We start from the raw sequence: 20022 nt of genomic DNA on the forward strand, positions 1-20022 counted from the left end.
AAATCAAAATATAGCAAACCCATGTCAGATTGTGAGCCACGCGGGCAACCAAGACTAACCCGGTCTGACTGCATACATGTAAACCTATATCTGTATGTATATATATAAACATATATATATATATATACATATAAAATCTCTTCCAGTCTTTCTCCCTCTGCCCACCCTCCCACAAAAGTTAAGAATAACCCATGACCCACCCTCCACCCTCCCAACCCCCCAAAAAAGGAGTGACAAGGACATGCAAGTATCTTCTACAGCATACGTCTTGGAATCGTCGCAGGGATTCAGGCATGCAGATTCTGCAGGTAGGGTGATGCAACTGCGGTGCAAAGAGAGCTCCTGCCCGCGGCACAAACGCCTGCACCGTTCAGATTTGCTGAGGACTCCACACTTCAGGGGATTGTGGGAAGGGTCAGTACTCTATCAAAAATATTCTTTTTACATTTGTTTTAAAGAAGAGTTTAAGTTGCTGCCCTCTTGCCTATGCCTGTAGAGAAATCAGGAGGGCTGAAGGCTCTGAAATATTGCTAGGCCTGGGGTACAGCTGGGTTTGAAGGTAACTCTGCCCCACACCTACCCTGGCCTTGATTGACACCAGGAGGCAAAATTGACTGACACCTGGCTCTCTCTTGCCTTCACTGACCTTTCAGAGGCAACAGCCTTTCAGGAGACCTCACATTTCTCAAAGGCCTGCCAGGCAGACAGAATTCTAAACAATGCTCATCTATGGCTGGCCATATATAATCCATGGCTGACAACATCTAACCCATGACTGTCCATTTCTAACCTATGACCGTCCATATCTAACTCACAGCAGACCATATCTAGCCAATGGCTGACCATACTTAACCTACAGCTGACAATCTCTAACCAATGGCTGACCATACCTAACCCAAGGCTGACCATATAAAACCAATGGCTGACCAAACCTAGTCCATGGCTGACCATATCTAACCAATGGTTGACCATACCTAGCCCACGGCTGACCTATCCAACCTACGGCTGACCATATACAACTGATGGCTGACCATACCTAACCCATGACTGGCTATATCTAACCCTTGGCTAACTATGTCTAAACCATGAAAGACTGTGGACTTTTCATGAACCTAAAACAGGGTAGTGTGTGTGTAGAAACCACCCCAGTCACTTTTACAAGACAGGTAAGGGCACATGTGATCAACTACAAGGAAGCCCTGTGTTGCAGCTCTGCTGCACCCTCATTAAAGCTCAGGAGAGGAAAGGGGAGAGGGGATTTTGGCACAGCAACAAATGGGAAAATAAATAGTGCAAATCAGCTGTGGGATGATGATGAGGTGCGTGACACTAAGCTCAGCCCTAGTGTAAATTTGCATGTAAAAGTCACTGGATTTCACAATGGAAGGTATGGACCACACCCGGAGCAGAAATGCCTCCTGTATTGGTCAATGCATAGATGTATTTGTCCAACACTAGTTGATTCAAACCTAGGCACATCTCATAGACCTTGTGTCCAACACATTGACTTTTACTGTGGCCTACCGTTGTATATCTCCAAACTGGCCAGGTTTTCACCGGTCTAGTAGACTGAGGGATATCAGCACCGAGTGGGGGCCACGCTTGCTACGCCCAAGATCATAAGTCACTGCACAGGTGAGCTGGGATATATTCATGTTTCTAGCAAACAGCTCTTTTCAGCACTGAATGACAGCTTTGCAGGGGTTTTAACTGCAATAGCAGCCACTCGGACGCGGATGCCCTGACAGCAAGATGATGTGATCTGGAGTAAAGGAAGACATTTTATCCCTTTTCGGATCTGGGAGATGAAGGTTCAGTACTGGAGGGATGGAGGGTGTTAAGGTTCACACTGGCCCTAGGTGTGGTATTTGCTATTGTATTTGCTTTAAAGGAATTTAGATTGTAAGGGCTTTGTAACCCAGCGATGACGCATTCTGTGTTCCATGGTCAAGGTAGATACAACTGGACTGGAGTTGCAGCCTGACCTATGGATGAGGTGCTCTTCAAATAGGTAGTTCATTATACTAGGTAGGGACATTCAGAGCCTGCGTAAAATTCAGAAGGCAGGAGAGGGACAGGTCTAGCCTAGAGCCGGATCCGAAAGGACAGAGTCCCTTAGTAGGAAATCCTCCCCTGGGAGTGTACCTGTTCACACGGGAATGCCCTGAGATACCAGAGAAGTCTGATGTGGGGATATTCTTTTGACAGGGTTAAACAGTGATACTGTGGAAGTCTATGAGTTTTGAATGCCTGAAAGGGCCATGTAGCACCTTTTGGTCATTTTATTGCTATGGGTCTGTCTCTAGAAGCCATGACACAAGAGAAAGGTAGATGAGCGCAGAACAGGACAAGGCAACGGGACTTGCCCATGATTGGAACAACATCTCCATGTCCATCAGGACTGCCCCACCTCTGCTCCAATCTGGAGAGGAGCTGAAGACACGCCCCTTTAGTGAACACCAACCACATCACAAAGAAGCAACAGTCCACCACACTCTCACAAACAACCCCCTCCCAATCACTGACTCACTTTCTCTGTGTTGTACCCAGAATCCAGTGCATTTTGGCTTGTTTCGATCTATGCAGATCCACAAACATACATCTATATGTATGTACGTGTTCTTACGTGTGCGGCACAAATGCAGCTTGTTTCAGACTGGGTGCACATCCAGCCCAGTTTCTGAATCCTACACTTAATTTGTTCCCACCACTGTGATTTTTAAATATCAGACATACATTGAGCCTCTCTTTAGATTCCTAGTGCTTTCCCTTCTGTCAGGTGTGACCCCCAAATGGGCCATCACATCGCGTCTCGCGAGACTGTGCACCCCACATGTCCGTGGCAGAATTAAAGGCAGCTTGAGTCTGTGAAAAGAGTAAAACACAACATGGGCTCATGGCAGTCCGCCAAATAAAGAACAACTGTCAGCTATGTCACGACAACGAGCCCACCTGCTTATACCTGCACCCTGTGAAAAGTAAGAAGCTATTAATTCCTCTTTGACTGTAGAATTATTGCTTCATTAAAAGGGGGGGCCCGCTGTCTACCTGTATTAGTGAACCCTCCGCATGCCACCGTCAGGTGCAAGTACCTGTGGTCCTCATTTCCAGCCCATGAGCCCTTACAGGGCATATGTCATGGGCATGGCCTGGAACTTGTGCGCCTGTGTTACTGGCACGCTGTACACATCAAGCTTCCCACACCCGAAGTAAATATTCTCCGGTTTGCCCTGGATCAGCCGTTTTGTTTGTGTTTGATTCCATTTTGTAGTCCTTGCACGGTTTGGTTGACTCGATTGCATGCACAGCAGGCATGCTACTTTACCCTGGTAATGTGGCAAATGTTTCTGCAACATGGTCCACAGAGACAACAACTGTCATGTGCCAGAGAGATGTAAGGCTCTTTGTGTGTTGTGTCCACAGCAGATATCTGTGTAGCCTCAAGGGTCACAAGTTGGAATCGGCTAGAGTCAACTCTGCGTTTATTGGTCCATGCGAGTGACTTCGCAGCCTAGTCAACCAACCAGAAGCACGGGTGGTATGGACTGTTTTAATTGACATGCTTTTCTAGTTGAATTGATTGTTCTTGACACTCATATTTTGACTTTTTTAGGTAACCCAAGTCGAAGCCCCCTTTCATTTTCCAGTTGCCCAGAAAGGCAGAGAGGGCACGTGAAGGCAGTAAAAGGGTAGCCCTTGGTGGAGAGTGAGGTTCCTATGGTATGTCTTGGGCACTCTGTTCGGAAGCTGGCATGGAATAGCTGTATCCTGTGCACACCATACTTGGCAAACGGGGGCAGGGGCGGATTTGTCACTATGCAATAAGTCACTGTGTAGCACCCCTGTATGTGACGCATGTGACAATTTTGGGCAAAATGGGTGCATTCTGATAGCACCAGGTTCAAGAGAGGAATTCAGGCATCAATCACCTGCAGACTTCAAGTGAAGCACTTCAAACTATTCCTTCATGCTCTGTTTTTCATCGCATGAAAATCACCACTGCAATATCGTGCTTAGATAATCATGATAGAGGTGAAAAAGGGCTCCTGCCAAAACACTTCTACAAGGGATCATATTTCATAACTTCCACTTTGTCAAAACATAGCCTCATCTACAAGACATAGGGCCTGATTTAAATTTCGGCAGAGGAAATATCTAGTCCCCCACATTACGATCTCTATGGGATATAATGGGATACGGCAGACGGGATAGCCGTCACTTTTGTGATGGAGTATTCCCCTCCGCCAAGATCTAAATCAGGCCCACAGTCCTTTGATTCTCAACAAGTCAACTGATTTTTAAAGTCTGCACATCTAATAGAGACCTGGTTTCCCAAGAAAAAATAGCTCAATAGCTAAATGTTTCTTCTTTGTCTAAAATGGTAGCGTTAAACGAGCTGAACAAGCTTATGGACTTCTTATGTTTCTTCAATAAATAGACACTAGCAAGATGAGGATAATCTTTGTCAGGGTAATGACCTGCAACAGTTTGATGATAAAAGAAGTTTAAATTCCATGAGACCCTCAGGCCGCCACACCAACTAGTCTGAGCGTGCCCAAAGCAAGGTTTAGGAAACGCTGGCATGGACCACGAGCGCTAGTACGCTAGCGTCAGCCTCGCACTTCTATCAAGGTAATTGGACATCATCCGGTATTATCTCCTCACCTTGAGTTTCCGCACTTGGGCTGGCGTAGGATGGTCCACCTCAGGATTCCGTACTATCCTGCATAAGAACCTTGCACCCTTAGCAATGCCAAAGCACGTACTGAGTGGGAATGCATGTGCTACGTTACGGCACTCCACTCACCTTGAGGGCCATTTTGTGTGGCTGGAGGTTGGCAGGTGCTCAGCGCATTGTGCCGGAGATCACCCAGAGTAAATAAGCAGACATTTGAATGTCAGGCCTCCAGTAGCATCAAATCCCTGAATGACATGTTGCTTATGACAGTGTCTTCCCGTGATCCTTTGGGAAGTCCTTGATGTGAAGAGAATGTGCTTATGAGGTATCAAGTGTACTGCTGGTTTGAGGAAGACATTTGCTTTTAAGACGTTTTATGGAGGTTAAGGCGGTGTGGTGGGCACTGACTGCTGCTTCAAAATTTCGCTGTGACTTCTGGTAGGGGCTGCTGCTGAAGAGCTGTACTTGTGACTGACTGTCGGCAACTTTTAACTCATCCACACCCAGATAGCTAATGGGCATATTTCGCCCAGGATTCGAGACTGGCACGACTATGCTTGCGTTTGGACAGTTTCTGCTCTGTTCATGCACATGATTTCAAGGTTCAGGATCTTCTATTCTCGGATGATATAAAAGTCTTTGTTTTCCTGTTACTTTATTAATAGATTCCCTAGGTGGCCGAATACATTTTATTTACTACTATGCTATTCACTGATTTCAGCTCATGGCGAATGCTGTGCTAACAAGTTAATGAGTTGCTATTTTGTGTGGACATTGAGTGGCTGGCAGTAAACATTGACCATCAACAGCTAGGGCCCTGACTTAGAATTCGGCAGACATGTTACTTAGTCACAACTGTGATGACAGCCCGTCCGCCAAAATGGAGATCTCTTCGGATAGATTGGGATTTGGATTTTGTTGGATGGTCTATTTGTCACCATTGTGACAGAGTGACCTGTCCGCCGAAAACTAATTTAGGCCCATGGTCTTTTTCTTTCAAAGGCTGGGACTCTACCCATCGATGAGTGGGACGTACCCCATTGATAAATGGGTTTTTACCAATCAATCACAGGGACTTTCTTAACTGGTGACGTTACTTAAATCATTTATGACTGGGGCATTGCCATTCAAAGTGAGGGTTTTCCTATCAATAACTGACAACCTGGGCATTGTTAACTGGTTCTTTGTTAGAGATGACTAGGACTTTGTCCACAACGATGTTACATGGATGATCGATGAATGGGATATGATCCGTCAATGAGAGTGTTTAATTTTCAATAACTGAGAGTTTGTCCATTGATAACTGGGTTGTTGCCCATTGATGGTTGCATCTTTGTTCATCAATGGTGTCACTTGGACCACTCATGAGTTGGACATGGTCCATCAATGAGAGGGTTTGCCCATCAACAACTGAGAGTTTGCCCATTGGGGCTTTGCCAATCGATAAATGGGACTTGGCTCATCAATGACTGAGACTTGGCCAATCAATGACTTGCTCAGCTCATTAAAGGCTAGTTGAGGGGAAGGGGAAAGTTGGAAGCCCTGATGGGTTGGTCTGCTCCGGAACCATGATAGTGAAAGGGCTGAGAATGCTGGTTGGCTAACAGTGCATGCTAGCACAGCTGGCCAGGATGCAAACTTCTTGCGTGATATAGAAGCAATGACCCTGCGGCGCAGGATAGGCATGCATGATACATGGGTGTGCTGCGCATTCAATGCATGTGAACAAAGTGATTGCAAAGCAGAACACATTATGGCTATGGCAGCAGGGGAGGAGACGAGGAAAACTCTGGCTCAAGATAGCAACTTGCATCTATTCAGTCTGCACGTGGGGCGGATGGCCCAGTCCTCTTGATGTGCCATTAAGTCTCTGTCTGCTTCAGTCCAATGGGAAAAAGCTGCCCTTGGAAACAGGCTCCCTGTATAGTTTTGATAAAAGGTGACCCTCCAACTCCCTACGAGGCTGGCCCTACCATAGACTTGCTGCAGGCAAGCTTGTAAAATGCAGTCTTTCTTCACCAAAGTAAAGCAGCAAATCTCTCCCCTTGTCCGTGCTGCAACTACACATTGTTGTCTCAACACATAGCTCTTTGCACATTAATACACACATATGTGTCCCTCTGAGTGTACAGTGATCTAGTGTCATCTCCATGCAGGCTGTGGTCTTGACGTTGGTTTTCCCCCAGGTGGGTCTCCTTCCGTCTGTACCGCGGGCCGGAGACCGCCAAGGCAATGGTGATACGGTCGACCCTACAACGAGGATATCTTCACAGTTTCATGGACGTAGTGTGCAGTGAGGTTGGAGTTCCTGAGAATACCCGGCATGTTGGGGGACGAGGGCTGGCTGTCATCTGGGGTGTTGGCAGGTGGCGTGGGGATGCTGATGATGGCTGCTGTCAGGTCCGTGGAGTCACAGTTCAGCTTCATGTTGTCATGCGATTTTGAGTTCAAGCTCGAACGACTGAAAGTTAGAGGGCAGAGGGAGACAAGAAAATACACTTTAATGGATATGATCAGGAGTTATTCCATAAAATTTGCATCATGATGCATGCATGATACATCAGCGTTAAGCCACATCATTTACCCATGGAAACAGAAATAGGAAAAGTTGAAATAGTTACTGCAATACCTGTGGTGTCATAGTACTACAACCAAAGGTCGCAGATGCGACCACTGTGTTTCTCCTTACAACCCCCTTGGCTGCTTGGAAGTCCCTAAACTGTAATCAGTCTCACTAAAGCTTATTTAGAGGTCAGCATGCATTCAGCTTTTACTGGTTTTAGTAAGTGACTATCTGCACACACTGTTTACTGATACGCTGTAACTTCAAGTTATTTTCAGTTAAGATTGTTCGAAAGAAACCTACCACAGTTTGTCATACGGGTGAAAGTTAATTTGGTATCATTTCCTATTATGTCATCAGGCTCAAATGGTGTGTGATGTCATTTGCTAACGTTATCGTTTGGGTGAATTTATACCACTTAGTAATAGAAAGGAGCTACCTAAACAGGAATGTGAATAGGCCTCTAAATCCAAGATGCCCACCACTTTGCACCTTTACTTCTGATGTTTGGAGAGACAGAGGAGACAACTCTCCACATTACATTTAAGAGAATCTGGCCCTCATTATAACAATGGCGGTACAGACCGCCTACCTCCGCGGCGACGGCCGCCAAAATACTGTCGCTGCGGCTACCAGCCATCTGCCATATTATGGCCGTAGCCGGAACTCCGCCAGAAGGATGACGGAATTCCGGCTGCGGCCACGCCGGTAGACCGCCGCAGACCGTATCATGACACATGATACGGCCTGGCGGTGTTCTGTTGGCGGACGCTGCTGCTTTCGAGAATTCCAGGAATAATGAAAGGAACTTATGAAGCACTGTCTGTGAATAAGTATTTCTGTATGGTGAAATGTTCACAGGTATACAGTTCTGTATGCATAATTTGAACGCACATTTTATCAATGTGGAAAATATATCTTGATGTCACATCACTTTTAGCATCATTTTCACCCTTTTCCAGGCCCTTTTCCCTTGACATGAGTAAGTAGGCAAGCATTTCCAGGGTAGAATTATACCAAAAATTGTTAGTGAACACCCACAAACCTACACATTTCTGAGTCTTCACCACTCTTTTGTAGGTGGCTGCAGCCCACACTCTCCCCTAATCCTCATTTCCTATTAGCAGAATTTCTATATTGACGAATCCAACTGATGTGGATAAAAGTGAATACAGATTGTGACTTCACCCTCGCAATTGTTTTCTTTCACACATCTCTGTTGAACCTAGGTGCACTGAAAGCTTTATTTAATGTATTTGTATTTATATCTTCCAAAGAATTGAACACAAGTTCCATCTGTGATCAGAGTGGCACTGTGGTACGGTTAGCTGATGCCCAGAGTGCATCTGACAAGCCCACATGCTGCGCACTGGTGCATACAAAATGGACCAGCCCTTTAGTCCGCTGTGGCATCACCCTCCACAATGCCTGGCCAGGACTCTTCTCCCTGTACTGGACCAAGGGCTGGAAGCCATGAGACTACACAGTGAGGGACACAGGCTGGAGCTCTGTTTTGGCTACTTATTCTAGCACAGTTGCTCTGGATTAGGGATGAGGGCGCTGGTCAAGAAGAACTCTGACCCATATTTATGGGCTTTGTGGCACGGGCAGCGCAGCAAATCACCTTGCCACACTGTACTGCGTCACAGGGAAAAGGCAGGAATGCACAGTCTCAATCTAATATGGTGTGTTTAGTGTACCTTCCCCCTCTGCTGGTGCTCTTTAGGAAGCTTAGCGCCAATGCAGGCATCCTTGCACCATGGTGCAAGGGTGTCTGCATTGCATACAGGATTGTTTTTGTGCAGGAACTGGCACCTTCCTGCATAAAAACAATCCTGAGAAGCATTTTCCTCTTTCTATGCGTGCTGCAGCACACACAGAAAGAGAAAAAAACTAGGAGAAATAAAGATATTTCTCCGCGTTACGCCTCTAGGAGGCGTAAGGTTCTGGTGCATTCCCAGGTTTAAAAGTCCTCGTACATATGGAAAATATGTCAAAATCCATGGGAGTTGCGTGTGAACCCCCACCGCGATGGCCATGGAACACTTACCCAGGGCAGAGTAAAACAACACCGCGATCTGCATTGCATTGCTTTACGCCATGTTTTTGAAGCCATTCAAAGCCATGCAACGTGGCTTTGCTTGGCTTCAAAAATATGGCTTAGTGGTTGGCACCACTCATGTTCCACGTTGCGTGGCGCAAGCATGGCACAAACCATTCATAAACATCCCCCCTGGTCTACATCTTGGGTCTTTGAGGCAGTAACTGCCATTATGGTATGGTACCAGAATATCGAGTCATTAATATCCTGGTACCATAATATTGCATACAAATATAAATGACCAAAATATTACTAGGGTATGTATATATGTGTAAGTATAGATTTACTATACTAAACTCCACATGCATGTACCCTTACGGTATATGTACATATCATAAGCCATGTAGATGTGTCGTTAAGAACAAATCATCAATACTTATGTCTATACACTTACCTTCTCCAAATGCTGGTCAGCAATATTTTTGCTGTGACATTATAGTAACATGAAAATAATTTTTTTATATTGCAACATACAATCCTCTGAGTGACACCTCGAGGACCCAGTGACAAGAGGCCCAGGTCAGATGGGTTACAAACAGGACAAGTAGGAAAGTCACTCTCCTCCTGGGGATGAAACAGAGTACTGCACCAGGCAACATTATCTATCAGTATAGACAAATCTGGCAGTCACAGAATTCCTCAACAAATATTGGCAGCTAGGGAATCTATTCCTGACCAGTGTAATAATCACTAAGTGCAAACAGCTTATTGCCCACCCCTATAGGCCAACTACCAGATGGTGCGACATTAGAGACATTCCATTACATTAGAGAGGCGACATGACTCAATAGTATACAAAAAGAAGGTCAGTGAAATAACAAAGCAAAACAGGTAATTCCTTTGTATTTTATATCGTTTTATTCTTGTTCTCCGTCAATGTACGCAAAAGCGCAGCCAATGCGTTTCACCCAATCAAGGGCTTCCTACAGGCATGTTCCAGTATAAATGGTGTCAAACAACCGACCATCAGAAAAAATATTGAAAAAAGACTGCCTCCAATATGTTGACCTAACTACTACAATTGCATGGTAGGTCTAGGTATATAAATGTGGAGTTAAGGAATATGGTGGCCATTATGAACTTGGCGGTGTGGCCCGCCATGCCGGCGGTGGCAGGAAAACCCTCCAGCCGGCATACGGGCCACACCGTCACATAAAGAACACCATGAGGGCCGCCATCAGCAGCCGTCACTCACCGCCAGGCTGCCTCCAGCAGGCAGCCTGTCGGCGGTCAGAATCATTATCCAACAGGGCAGCGGTGCTGCCCCTCGGATAATGATTCCTGATTCCTCAGCCTCCAGCCTTTCCCTGGCAGTTTTCCCACCAGGGAAAGGCTGGCGGAAGGGGTGCACCGGGGCACCTCTGAGGGCCCCTACACTGCTCATGCACTTGGCATGGGCAGTGCAGGGGCCCCGGTGCAGTGCCCCATTGCGCAGGTCACTGCCCGATTTTCGGGCAGTGATGTGCACGACGGGTGCAGCAGCACCCGCCGCAGAGAGGCATTGGCGGCGGAGCCGCCGTCAATGTCCTGGCCAGGCATTCCTGTGGGCCGGCGGGCAGAAACAATGTTTCTGCCCGCCGGCCCCCAGGAATGTTCATTATACGGCCGGCGGGGATCCAGGGACGCTGGCGGTCAGTGTTTTGACCGCCAGCATGAACATGGTGGTTTCGACCGCTGTGTTCATAATGACACCTGTATTTCTCTACTTGCTCACATGTGATGCAGCAGAAGGTGTGCTCTGGATGTGGTTTTATTTATGCTGATGTAGTCGACCATGATAGTGGGTCATGCAAGCGTCGCTGCATCCTGCCACAATAATTTGGGTTAGACCCGATGAGGCATGAATCCAAGCCAGATTTGGGGCATAAGCCCTTTATGTGGAACTGCAACCCATTTGGACTTATTTATACACATTTATCCTGAGATTTTGGCATGATCCAGTCCTCAAGGACTAACACTTGATGTTACTTAGTCGGAGTGGAAATGAAGATTCAATATTTGGTGAAACTTACAGTCTTTGAGATGGCTGTGTTAGGTTTAGAGGGAAACCTACCTTGAAAGGAGTCAAACATACAGCACAGAGCCTGGTGGGAGCGCTCTTCGGTGATGAATGGCAGATACCTGTGGTATCTGAACCTCTCACAGACATCACATACGAAAAGGTGGCAGGAGGGATGCTGCACCCTGGAAACCTAAGAGCTTAGCCTCACCCCCATTCTCAGAAAGGCAAAGCCCGTGTGTCATCCACACAGAGCACTGGGTGCTTAGTGACTTTAACAGAACTCCTAGCTTAGCAAGGACGTGGGTTTGGTACAGAAAGTGATCTTAGCACCTAGTCGGGGGTTCACTGATATACCACGGATGGACAGTATTCAATTAGGGCCTAGTTTAAAGTTTGGCGGACACGTTACTCCGTCACAAACATGAGGGCTAGCTATCCTATCCGCCATATTACTATTCCCATAGGATATAATGGACTCGTAATACGGCGGATGGGATATCCGTCATGTTTGTGACAGAGTAACCCCATCCGCCAAACTGTAAATCAGGTTCTTAGTCACACACAAACATCTAGCCTGGATGACACAATGGAAGAAACCCTGAAGCATTAGAAACCTAGACCCAGCAGAGTACAAATCAAGGCACATAAAGTGCATTTTATATATGAGTCCCGTGCAAACGATTTTGTCACCTTTTACCGCTGTCGGCGAAGAATCATTATCGATGAATAATCTTGTTGTTTATTCATTATTCATGACTGAGCTCACCATTTAGCATATCTCAGCTGCTAGGAAAGAAGTCTGAAAACATGTTTTACATCTAAAAACAGATTTACTGTTCGGTTTAAAGTATGACATGAGATCATTATCTGCGGGCACCAGCATCCACAAGCAGCACAGCTGTTTGTTTCTGCCTTTAGGATGGAGTATTTTAAGTACAAATCTGTTATAACAATGCTTATATTTTTCCTAAGGTGGAGCCTTTCACAGTTTGATAAATCCATTAAATGTAATGCTAAGTAGAAATGGACATTTCTAAAGTATTAATAAAAAAGCAATGGTCATGAAGGATGTTGACACTGGGACAGAGACCGACCACTTTATAGTGAACACACGAGTGTTAATCATCTGAACAAACACATACACTTTCACCAACCCACCAGACACCTACACTCGGCCTCACTCTCACATAGGCACTCCCCCATCAGTAAAACTGGAGGTCGCTCATTCTCCTACATCGCACCCAAGACATGGAACAGCCCAGTGCTTAATTTGTAAATAAAAATGTGCCAGTGCCCAAAGCCCTCCTCTTAAACACGGGGCTGCTGCAATTAAATTTCAAAACACGGAATACTGAGGCGGCGCAATCCTGAAGCCATCTCGGGCCTCCTCAATCCATATAAAGCCACTCCCTGCCCCTTCAGCTCACTCTTGCAGCTTTCTACTTTCTCCCTTTGTGAAGCTTTTATTGTTTTTCCTTTCCTACGTCTTTCCCATATGTGCCTTTTGCTCACAGCAAATGCTTGAGGCAGAAGAATAAGCCCCGGCCCTCAGAAATAAGTGCCGGTGCTCAGCACCGGAAACAACAAGCACAAATTAAGCACTGGAACAACCTCCCATAACACATCACAGCCTCCTCCTCACTTCTTAAGTTCTGCAAGAAGCTGAAGACCTGGCTCTTCCTATATACATCTTGGGACCTAACAACTGCACACTTTGGTCAAGTGCCTGGAGACACCCTCGGGTGATTAGTGCACTATACAAATCAACATGACATAGGGGGTCATTCTGACCCCGGCGGGCGGCGGGAGCCGCCCGCCTGGAGGGTACCGCCAGAAAACCGCTGCGCGGTCAAAAGACCACCGCGGGTATTCTGGGTTTCCCACTGGGCTGGCGGGCGACCGCCAAAAGGCCGCCCACCAGCCCAGTGGGAAACACCCCTCCATGAGGATGCCGGCTCCGAATGGAGCCGGCGGAGTGGAGGATGTGCGACGGGTGCAGTGGCACCCGTCGCGTATTTCAGTGTCTGCAAAGCAGACACTGAAATACAAAGTGGGCCCTCTTACGGGGGCCCCTGCAGTGCCCATGCCATTGGCATGGGCACTGCAGGGGCCCCCAGGGGCCCCACGACACCCCTCACCGCCATCCTGTTCCTGGCGGGCGGAACCGCCAGGAACAGGATGGCGGTGAGGGGGTCGGAATCCCGCCATGGGGGATTCCCTGGGCAGCGGAAAACCGGCGGGACACCGCCGGTTTTCCTGTTCTGACCGCGGCCAAACCACTGCGGTCAGTATGCCCTGCGGGGCACCGCCAGCCTGTTGGCGGTGCTCCCGCCGACCCCGGCCCCGGCGGTCCTTGACCGCCGGGGTCGGAATGACCCCCTAATCTTTTCAAGGTCCGGTACCATCCCTGGGGAAGGAAGTCTTACATTTACTCTATGTTGTCCATCCCCATCTTGGGGGCATGGTTACTAGGGGTTCTCGAAGGCTGCAGCTGTTTTACAACATGCAATAAACAACCTTAAAGAGTCAGCATTATTATTTTGTGCTTATTCTTTGAATTCATCACAACACTACCACACATGGAGTCCTCACTCATAAAAGGGGGCGGGCATGTTTGCTTTTGTGATGTTTATGCATTTATATTTTGCTCCTTCCACCTTTCTGGTGTGGGTGGGAACATATCCGCGCATCCCTTGTCATGGGCACTGACAGCTTAAAGAAGTGTTGAAAGTCATGAAAGCCACGTATGACCCAACCATGAAAGCCCCCAAGGTCTAATTCTAGTCATGGCCTCCTACAATTTGAGGGTGGATTTAACATTTTGGCAAGGGCTGACTTAGTTTCCACTCCAATCCTGCAATGAATGGGTCGCCTTGGGTAGGTGCTACCACAATCTCACTCTTATCTACTCTTGGAACTGCCCAAGCATCCCATAGTCTCATAAGTCAAGAAGGCACCAGCAAGTGCCTTCCACAATATCCTAGCTTTCTGTAATTTTCACACAAGCTCTTCCCCTAGTGCTCCGCAGAAAATAGGAGGCTGTTGAGGAGCCAGGTGTAAGACAAGCTGTGATGTCATCAGGGGGCTCAAAGAGTGCATGATGTCACTTCTGCTACACCTGGCATTTGAGAACATTGCCTTTCTGGACTCAAACACTGATCACCAAAAAAGCAAAAACAATGCATGGAAAATAATCATGTTTTAAGAAAATCAAGTTGAATCTAATGAAAACATAAGAAAAATAAAATGCAACAAAAATTCCTTGGAATCAATAAATCCGGCTGATCAGGATCCAGAGTTTCCACATGGAACCAGGCAAGGTGATTTAGCAGGAGTGTGGTTATTAACAAAGTCTTTATTATTATTATTGCAATTATCACTGAGTGAGTAACCAGAAAATGCACATACCACCCTCTTAGATCCGTGTCGCTCAGTGGTTGACCCTCTCACTTCTGTTATCGCCCACTGACTCACTGCTGCACGTTGGTGCCTCCAGCCTAAACAGTCTATACAATTTGAACCTCAAAAATACACAAAAAATCTGAAACAAATATACATCAAAGAAATTATGAAATATTTTATGTAATTCACTAAAAAATATACAAAAATCTAAATTTTAATTGGAAGGTTTGAGCATTTACAAATGCACTTTTATTTCTATAAGATGAAGCGATATTCTCGATTCTAGCATATCACTCTGTGTTTCTGGCTCCTAATGCATGCTTTCTATCGCAGCACCGCTAGCCGCCAATCGTCCATATTAGATTCAGTATGCTGTTCTTGTGCTACTCCCACAAATCACGCTAATAATACCTACCTACGGTCTGATTCAGAGTTTGGCAGGTGAGGCAGCCAGTCCCAAGTACCTTGTCAAGCAGACTATGCCAGACTATGCCAGGCAGGCTACTGTGCTCACTAACCTCTCAGTTCATCAAGCAGACTATGCCAGGCAGGCTACTGTGTCACTAACCTCTCAGTTCATCAAGCAGACTATGCCAGGCAGGCTACTGTGCTCAGTAACATCTCGGTTCATCAAGCAGACTATGCCAGGCAGGTTACTGTGCTCACTAACCTCTCTGTGCTCACTAACCTCTCAGTTCATCAAGCAGACTATGCCAGGCAGGTTACTGTGCTCACTAAACTCTTGGTTCATCAAGCAGACTATGCCAGGCAGGTTACTGTGCTCACTAAACTCTCGGTTCATCAAGCAGACTATGCCAGGCAGACTACTGTGTCACTAAACTCTCGGTTCATCAAGCAGACTATGCCTGGCAGGCTACTGTGTCACTAAACTCTCGGTTCATCAAGCAGACTATGCCTGGCAGGCTACTGTGTCACTAAACTCTCGGTTCATCAAGCAGACTATGCCAGGCAGACTACTGTGTCACTAAACTCTCAGTTCATCAGGCAGACTATGCCAGGCAGACTACTGTGTCACTAAACTCTCGGTTCGTCAAGCAGACTATGCCTGGCAGGCTACTGTGTCACTAAACTCTCGGTTCATCAGGCAGACTATGCCAGGCAGACTACTGTGCTCAGTAAACTCTCGGTTCATCAAGCAGACTATGCCAGGCAGACTACTGTGCTCAGTAACCTCTCGGTTCATCAAGCAGACTATGCCAGGCAGGTTACTGTGCTCACTAAACTCTCGGTTCGTCAAGCAGACTATGCCAGGCAGACTACTGTGTCACTAAACTCTCGGTTCATCAAGCAGACTATGCCAGGCAGACTACTGTGTCACTAAACTCTCGATTCATCAGGCAGACTATGCCAGGCAGACTACTGTGCTCAGTAACCTCTCGGTTCGTCAAGCAGACTATGCCAGGCAGGCTACTGTGTCACTAACCTCTCGGTTCATCAAGCAGACTATGCCAGGCAGACTACTGTGTCACTAAACTCTCGGTTCATCAAGCAGACTATGCCAGGCAGACTACTGTGTCACTAAACTCTCGGTTCATCAAGCAGACTATGCCAGGCAGACTACTGTGTCACTAAACTCTCGGTTCATCAAGCAGACTATGCCAGGCAGACTACTGTGCTCACTAACCTCTCGGTTGCTCAGTAATCTCTTGGTTCATCAAGCAGACTATGCCAGGCAGACTACTGTGTCACTAACCTCTCGGTTCATCAGGCAGACTATGCCAGGCAGACTAGTGTGCTCACTAACCTCTCGGTTCGTCAAGCAGACTATGCCAGGCAGACTACTGTGCTCACTAAACTCTCGGTTCATCAAGCAGACTATGCCAGGCAGACTACTGTGTCACTAAACTCTCGGTTCGTCAAGCAGACTATGCCAGGCAGACTACTGTGTCACTAAACTCTCGGTTCGTCAAGCAGACTATGCCAGGCAGACTACTGTGCTCACTAAACTCTTGGTTCATCAAGCAGACTATGCCAGGCAGACTACTGTGCTCAGTAACCTCTCGGTTCATCAAGCAGACTATGCCAGGCAGACTACTGTGTCACTAAACTCTCGGTTCATCAAGCAGACTATGCCAGGCAGGCTACTGTGCTCACTAACCTCTCAGTTCATCAGGCAGACTATGCCAGGCAGACTACTGTGTCACTAACCTCTCAGTTCATCAAGCAGACTATGCCAGGCAGACTACTGTGTCACTAAACTCTCGGTTCATCAGGCAGACTATGCAAGGCAGACTACTGTGCTCAGTAACCTCTCGGTTCGTCAAGCAGACTATGCCAGGCAGGCTACTGTGTCACTAACCTCTCGGTTCATCAAGCAGACTATGCCAGGCAGACTACTGTGTCACTAAACTCTCGGTTCATCAAGCAGACTATGCCAGGCAGACTACTGTGTCACTAAACTCTCGGTTCATCAAGCAGACTATGCCAGGCAGACTACTGTGTCACTAAACTCTCGGTTCATCAAGCAGACTATGCCAGGCAGACTACTGTGCTCACTAACCTCTCGGTTGCTGTAGGAAGTTGGCTCTGTATGTGCTATTTCAAAGTAAGGAATAGCATGCACAGAGTCCAAGGGTTCCCCTTAGAGGTAAAATAGTGGTAAAAATAGATAATACTAATGCTCTATTTTGTGGTAGTGTGGTCGAGCAGTAGACTTATCCAAGGAGTAGTGTTAAGCATTTGTTGTACATACACATAGACAATAAATGAGGTACACACACTCAGAGACAAATCCAGCCAATAGGTTTTTGTATAGAAAAATATCTTTTCTTAGTTTATTTTAAGAACCACAGGTTCAAATTCCACATGTAATATCTCATTCGAAAGGTATTGCAGGTAAGTACTTTAGGAACTTCAAATCATCAAAATTGCATGTATACTTTTCAAGTTATTCACAAATAGCTGTTTTAAAAGTGGACACAGTGCAATTTTCACAGTTCCTAGGGGAGGTAAGTATTTGTTAGTTTTACCAGGTAAGTAAGACACTTACAGGGTTCAGTTCTTGGTCCAAGGTAGCCCACCGTTGGGGGTTCAGAGCAACCCCAAAGTCACCACACCAGCAGCTCAGGGCCGGTCAGGTGCAGAGTTCAAAGTGGTGCCCAAAACACATAGGCTAGAATGGAGAGAAGGGGGTGCCCCGGTTCCGGTCTGCTTGCAGGTAAGTACCCGCGTCTTCGGAGGGCAGACCAGGGGGGTTTTGTAGGGCACCGGGGGGGACACAAGTCCACACAGAAATTTCACCCTCAGCGGCGCGGGGGCGGCCGGGGGCAGTGTAGAAACAAGCGTCGGGTTTTCAATGTTAGTCTATGAGAGATCTCGGGATCTCTTCAGCGCTGCAGGCAGGCAAGGGGGGGATTCCTCGGGGAAACCTCCACTTGGGCAAGGGAGAGGGACTCCTGGGGGTCACTTCTCCAGTGAAAGTCCGGTCCTTCAGGTCCTGGGGGCTGCGGGTGCAGGGTCTCTCCCAGGTGTCGGGACTTAGGATTCAAAGAGTCGCGGTCAGGGGAAGCCTCGGGATTCCCTCTGCAGGCGGCGCTGTGGGGGCTCAGGGGGGACAGGTTTTTGTACTCACAGTCTTAGAGTAGCCCTGGGGTCCCTCCTGAGGTGTTGGATCGCCACCAGCCGAGTCGGGGTCGCCGGGTGCAGTGTTGCAAGTCTCACGCCTTTTGCGGGGAGCTTGCAGGGTTCTTTAAAGCTGCTGGAAACAAAGTTGCAGCTTTTCTTGGAGCAGGTCCGCTGTCCTCGGGAGTTTCTTGTCTTTTCGAAGCAGGGGCAGTCCTCAGAGGATGTCGAGGTCGCTGGTCCCTTTGGAAGGCGTCGCTGGAGCAGGATCTTTGGAAGGCAGGAGACAGGCCGGTGAGTTTCTGGAGCCAAGGCAGTTGTCGTCTTCTGGTCTTCCTCTGCAGGGGTTTTTCAGCTAGGCAGTCCTTCTTCTTGTAGTTGCAGGAATCTAATTTTCTAGGGCTCAGGGTAGCCCTTAAATACTAAATTTAAGGGCGTGTTTAGGTCTGGGGGGGTTAGTAGCCAATGGCTACTAGCCCTGAGGGTGGGTACACCCTCTTTGTGCCTCCTCCCAAGGGGAGGGGGTCACAATCCTAACCCTATTGGGGGAATCCTCCATCTGCAAGATGGAGGATTTCTAAAAGTTAGAGTCACTTCAGCTCAGGACACCTTAGGGGCTGTCCTGACTGGCCAGTGACTCCTCCTTGTTGCTTTCTTTGTTCCCTCCAGCCTTGCCGCCAAAAGTGGGGGCCGTGGCCGGAGGGGGCGGGCAACTCCACTAAGCTGGAGTGCCCTGCTGGGCTGTGACAAAGGGGTGAGCCTTTGAGGCTCACCGCCAGGTGTTACAGCTCCTGCCTGGGGGAGGTGTTAGCATCTCCACCCAGTGCAGGCTTTGTTACTGGCCTCAGAGTGACAAAGGCACTCTCCCCATGGGGCGAGCAACATGTCTCTAGTGTGGCAGGCTGCTGGAACCAGTCAGCCTACACAGCTAGTTGGTTAAGTTTCAGGGGGCACCTCTAAGGTGCCCTCTGTGGTGTATTTTACACTAAAATGTACACTGGCATCAGTGTGCATTTATTGTGCTGAGAAGTTTGATACCAAACTTCCCAGTTTTCAGTGTAGCCATTATGGTGCTGTGGAGTTCGTGTAAAACAGACTCCCAGACCATATACTCTTATGGCTACCCTGCACTTACAATGTCTAAGGTTTTGCTTAGACACTGTAGGGGCACAGTGCTCATGCACTGGTACCCTCACCTATGGTATAGTGCACCCTGCCTTAGGGCTGTAAGGCCTGCTAGAGGGGTGTCTTACCTATACTGCATAGGCAGTGAGAGGCTGGCATGGCACCCTGAGGGGAGTGCCATGTCGACTTACTCATTTTGTTCTCACCAGCACACACAGGCTTGTAAGCAGTGTGTCTGTGCTGAGTGAGGGGTCTCTAGGGTGGCATAATACATGCTACAGCCCTTAGAGACCTTCCCTGGCATCAGGGCCCTTGGTACCAGAGGTACCAGTTACAAGGGACTTATCTGGATGCCAGGGTGTGCCAATTGTGGAAACAATGGTACATTTTAGGTGAAAGAACACTGGTGCTGGGGCCTGGTTAGCAGGGTCCCAGCACACTTCTCAGTCAAGTCAGCATCAGTATCAGGCAAAAAGTGGGGGGTAACTGCAACAGGGAGCCATTTCTTTACACAAGCCCCCCCCAGCCCACAGGCCAGGAGACTCAGCCAACGCTGGAAGAGTCTTCCT

At 47.7% G+C, this 20022-nt stretch overlaps 1 protein-coding gene across 1 annotated transcript in view; it reads right to left on the reverse strand.

Moving 5' to 3' along the window:
- Positions 1 to 226: 226 nt before the first annotated feature.
- LOC138262292 (A-type voltage-gated potassium channel KCND1-like) overlaps positions 227 to 20022 on the reverse strand; it is a 63178-nt gene continuing 43382 nt past the window's right edge. Inside the window, exon 4 of the mRNA XM_069212191.1 lies at positions 227 to 7139. Within this exon, the coding sequence (XP_069068292.1) occupies positions 6929 to 7139 (211 nt within the window). The 3' untranslated portion in view covers positions 227 to 6928. The remainder of the gene's footprint in view (positions 7140 to 20022) is intronic.

The sequence above is a fragment of the Pleurodeles waltl genome, chromosome 10 (assembly GCF_031143425.1).
Source record: "Pleurodeles waltl isolate 20211129_DDA chromosome 10, aPleWal1.hap1.20221129, whole genome shotgun sequence".
NCBI lineage: Eukaryota > Metazoa > Chordata > Amphibia > Caudata > Salamandridae > Pleurodeles > Pleurodeles waltl.